Source organism: Propithecus coquereli, unplaced genomic scaffold (assembly GCF_000956105.1).
Source record: "Propithecus coquereli isolate 6110/MARCELLA unplaced genomic scaffold, Pcoq_1.0 Scaffold316, whole genome shotgun sequence".
In the NCBI taxonomy this organism is placed as follows: Eukaryota; Metazoa; Chordata; class Mammalia; order Primates; family Indriidae; genus Propithecus; species Propithecus coquereli.
The window spans coordinates 31,824-37,051 of NW_012148797.1; the positions used below are offsets into that span (position 1 = coordinate 31,824).

Here is a 5,228-nt window from a genome sequence, read left to right on the forward strand (position 1 = left end):
GTTAGGGAGGTGGTCCTGAGATTTTTATTTTCTTTTTACGGTAACAATGCAAAAAAAAAGGGGGGGGGGTCAACATAACTTCTGTCAGTTCTTTTAGTTTGATTTTTCATTTTTCTCTCCATTTCCTATTGTCCAGTTAACTCTATTACTAAAAATAAATAACAGAAAAGGCAAAATACACAATTACATCGGGATGATTTTTGCAATAGGTTGGGAACATTGCTTAGAGTGGGAGCTCCTACCCTCAAGAGGCTTCTGCAGGCTTCTGACTCTCTGAAATCACCTACACATTTTCATGTGAATGAGCTTATTTGCATTTTTCCGGGAAGAAGTTCTACAGCTTTCTTAGGTTTCCCCGAGGATCTGTGACCCATAAAAGACTAAGAACCTCTAAAGAAAAAAAAAAAGGGCCAATTATTAGCCTCCTGGAAGCCAACCAAACATTGGGCATTTCAATATTTTATTATAAAAAAATAAAAATTATAAATTCTATGAGGCATTAAAATATTTAAAACTACCCTGTGATGACATAGAAAATGTTGATGCTATAATGCCAATAACGACAATTTGAAAGTGTTATATCCACTTCCTCAATTCTGATTACTCCTCAATCCATGTATATTTGGCTTCCTTTCTTCCAGCTAGACTGTACTTGTCAAGGTCGTCAGTGACCTCTACCTTGTCAGATCCAGTAACCACATCTCTATCCTTAACTTTCAGTATAGTTGGCTACCAGCTCTGCTTCCATGCCATGGCTAGTCTGTTTCTACCTTACTAGCTCTCTTTCTCAATCACAAACACCTCACACTTGAGGTATTTAGGTGTATTTAAGGTATCTAAATCACACCTTTAGCCCTGACTGCTACACTGAGCTCTATACAGCAATGTATCCAATTGTCTACTTAACATCTCTCCTTAACAATCTAAGATGTAAACACCTCAGACAAAATATCTATTAATACAAGCAGAATTAGTAATACTATTACTGTCTTTCTCGTTCAACTCCCAGAACAGCGCCTGGCCCATAGAGGCCAGTTGTTGAATGAATGAATGAATGTTAAGTGTGGGGTAAAATATTTAAAAAACTATTTTTAAAAATTGCACACATGGGGGAGGGGGGGCAAGGGCAACATACGTAACCTAAACATCTGTACCCCCATAATATGTTGAAATAAAAAAAAAAAGAAAAGAAAAAAAATTGCACATATATGTGTATATATGTGTGTGTGTGTGTGTGTGTGTGTGTATAAATCGTTTTTACAATTATCTTTAACAACACGCAACACGCTATGCCAGAGACATTAAAGTGGTAGGAAAAACACCAAAACATTAACAGTGGTTGTACATGAAATTAAAAGATTTTTCTTTAAAACTCTTGTTTTCCCAATTTCATTTTTAGAGCATATTGATTAAGAATATCAGAATTTGAAGTCTGAGTGAAGACTGCCGTTTACCAGCGGCACAACCTTGGTTTCCTCTTGTGTCAAAGGGCCTTAAAAATACAAACAGCACCTCCTTTGTATTTATTTAGCATTCCCAGTGGGCTTTACTCTAAAATTATTGACGGAAAGAGCTTTGCACGGTGCAGGCTACATAGTGAGAGGCAGTAATGTTAGCTGATAATGATGACAGACATGTTTTCTTTTATAATGAAAATACATGTTTTTCTTGCAAACCTTGGCCAAAGGCAGTGAAACCAACCCCGCACCCTCGACAAACCCGCCCCCTTAGCATCGCCCTGACTCCTGCCGGCTCCCGGGGAAGCCTGCGCCTGCTCCGTCCCCGTTTCCGCCCACGTGACCCGATCAGGCCCCTCCCCGTCTCCACCATGGCGGCGCCCAGTAACTTAAGCCGCACGTGAGAAAGTCTGGGCACCTGGAAATCAGAAAGTACAAGCTTGTGAGCCATTTTCCCCTCCCTACTGCGGGTTGCATCCCTTCGACCCTCCTGCAGGCCCTCGCAGGCCGCTGCCCCTCTGCAGCCATGAAAACAAAGCCTGTTTCCCACAAGACCGAGAACACCTACCGGGTGAGCGTGGAAGCTTGGGGCGGGAGCTGCGAGTCCCTGCTGCCTCAGCCGTGAGACTGGGTCTGAGCGGGACTCCACGGGCTATAGAGTTCTGGGCCGAACGGGAATTACTTGCCTGGAGGCTCTGGCGAAAGAGGGAGACTCTGCGGGTGGAGCGAACATGGATGGGGGTGGGGAAGGAAAGAAGTCTGGACAGCAGATTTCGCCCATAAATTTGTGGAGTCTGGTCCGTCATGGGAATTCCCTTCAGTCCAGAGTAAATTCATTATCCCAGGAGATTGCTTAGGTCCGATTCTCCCCTGTTCTTTTACCGAAGACGACTGAATTGGGGGGCGGCTGGAGAAGGTGAGTGACTTCAGCTAATGGCTGCTACAACACTTTCTCCGTTTGCCCCTTGATAATTTTTTTTACAGGTCTTACTATACAACCGTAGATCTATCTGTATATGTTTAAAAACACTTATTGCAGCGACTTAGCTAATTCCCTGTGCTTGTGGCGGGGTATGAAACCTAATAGGTCTAGGGAGAGCAGTCGCCAGCCTTCACTTTGGTTCACCAGTCTAGCATGGAAATTTTGTTTGAAATGACATTGTTGAAAGAACTTATACAAATACATAGAAGTATTCATTATCTTTGAATAGTAATGCAGGACATTTATTTAAGGGTCTATGTTTTTCAGTTTGTTTTTACACTTATCCTTTGTGATTTATCAGTGATGTCTACTTTTAGTTTCAAAACTCAATCACACATTTTATGATGTAGAGAAAACACACCTGAAATTACAAGCAAAGGATACCATTAGTTGTAATGATTATACATAAAGGGGCTTATTGAAGCTTTAAACCTTATAGTTTTGCAAGAAAATTGCCCACGTATAATTATTATATAGTACTAAACAGATACTAAGATCTGATAAGTGATGATGTATCTTAAATATGCCTTCTCTCCCAGTTTCTTACATTTGCTGAACGATTGGGGAATGTGAATATTGATATCATTCACCGGATTGATAGAACTGCGAGCTATGATGAGGTAAGAGAATGTGATATTAACCACCTTCAAGTATTCATGGTTGGTGTTTTAGTTTCTCTTGTTAGTAGAAGTGAATTGTTTTTCAAGCCATTCCTTTGTGAACATGAAATGCATTAGATTCGTGTTGTCTAATACAATAGCCATACATGGCAAATTATATTTAAAGTATATTAGAAATCAAGTACTCAATAGCCATATGTGGCTAGTTGCTACCATATTAGACAAATGCAGATATGGAACATTCCATCATTGCAGAAATTCCTATTGGGTGATGCTGTGTTAGACAGTTAACTTGATGTGATACTCAGCTGGCTTTTGTGATTCTAGCCTCTCCCTTTTCTATATACTGCAAATCCATATTTTTGTAGCTATAATTTTAAAGTGATTTTGAGTAAGTCATTTTTCTGGGGCTAAGTTTCCTCCTCTTATAAAAAGAAAAGGGCTAGACTACGTAAATGTTTCTAGTTCTAATCATGCCCTAACTCTGTCATTCCTCTATGCAGAAATCTTTCTCTTTTTGCTGCATTATGTCAGTATTCTTCTGCTTACCTTTTAAGGTCTTGTGTAACATGCCTTTAACTTATTCAACCTATTCAATCTCAGTTCTTACTATTCTTTACTAGACTGTGGTCAAACTCCACTCATTTGTCTTTGAATGCATAGTCTCTACTGTGTAAGTTTAATGTATTAAATTATGCTATCTAAGTTAGCACATAATACTTTGGGAACTCATAGAGAAAGGAGTCTAACCTAAATTCTTTGGAGATATAGGATAGGGTGTCATAAAAGGTGATCTAGACAAGGTGATGCCTGAATTGAGTCTTGTTGTTTGTATAGGTGTTAGCATGATAAAAAGGATAAGGAAGGTGGTTCCAGGCTGAGGGAGAACCCTATATAAAGGGTTTGAGGATAAGAGGATGCGTATCACATTCAAGAAACTGCAGAGCAGTTCTTGTGGTTATAGGTATGTGTAGGGTGTTTGTGTATGTTGATGATGACTTGGATAGGGGAAACGGACAGCCAGTGAGGTAAAGCTGGAGAGATAGGAAGGATCATAAAGGGCTTCATATGTCAGACTAAGTTTGGATTTTTTTTCTGAAGCTGTGGGGTGTCATTCTAGGACTGTAAGCGGGGGAATGAGTAACATGATCAGGTTTAAGTTTTTGATTTCTCTGGCTTTAATGTGGAGGAAAGAGCAGGACTGGAGTCAGGGCAACCAGTTGTGAGGATCTGGCAGTCATCTAAGTAAGAAATTATTATGATATTGGCAGTCAATATGGACAGAAGAGAAGGAATCCAGAGATATTAAGGAAATAAAATGGATAGGACTTGTGACCTACTAGGTATGCAGGGAGGAAGAGAATGGGGTTAACGTTTTTGGTTTCGGTAACTGGGTGATTGAGTATGTCACTCATCAAGATAGATTTATAGGAAGAGGAACATGAGGTTGTGGAGAGAGGATAATTTGTTCCTTTTGGGGCTTGATGAGTTTGAGATGCCTATGGCCATCCAAATGGTAGTGTCCAAAAGATGTTTACATATATGGATTTGGAGTATAGGTGACTTCAGAGGTGGAATTACAGATTTAGCATTCAGCGTCTGGTTTATAGTTGAAGCCACGGGAGAGGTTGAAAGTATCAAGGGGTAGAGTGTTAATTTAGCAGAGAAGAGAGCCTGGGACGGGATCCTGGGCTGGATGGTCCAGAATGGCCTCAGTCACATGTCTGGTAGTTGACTGGGGCTTATTGATCTTGGGTCTCCTCTTGGTCTCTTATTTTCCTGTAAGCTAGACTAGGTTTCTTTTCATGATGCAGAATCTTTCCAAGAGGGTGAAAACAGGAGCTGCAAGGCCTCAAAGCCTTGCTTTGGACGTCACAGGGTCACTCCCATTGCATGTTATTGATCAAAGCAAGTCATGAGGCCAGGCCAGATTCAAGGGGTAAGGAAATAGAACTGCACCTCTTGGTTGGAGGAGCTGCAGAGTTACACTATAAAAGGACAGGGACGTGGTCTATCACAAATGGCTGGGAATGTGCCAGTCACTTCGCAAGACTAGAAATGCCTTCTGCATTTAAGTTTTAAACTGTGATGTGTATTTCCCTTCTGCCTTACGGGACACTAAAACAAAATTTAATAGTATTCTCTTTTTTCCTTTTTATTGTCAATTGG

At 40.5% G+C, this 5,228-nt stretch overlaps 1 protein-coding gene across 1 annotated transcript in view; it reads left to right on the forward strand.

Annotated features, from left to right (window-relative positions):
* Positions 1-1,609: 1,609 nt before the first annotated feature.
* The window catches only part of UTP20 (UTP20, small subunit (SSU) processome component, homolog (yeast)), a 97,264-nt gene continuing 93,645 nt past the window's right edge, over positions 1,610-5,228 (forward strand). Inside the window, 3 exon segments of the mRNA XM_012650240.1 lie at positions 1,610-1,841; positions 1,954-2,198; positions 2,979-3,059. Coding sequence (XP_012505694.1) covers positions 1,610-1,841; positions 1,954-2,198; positions 2,979-3,059 — 558 coding nt within the window.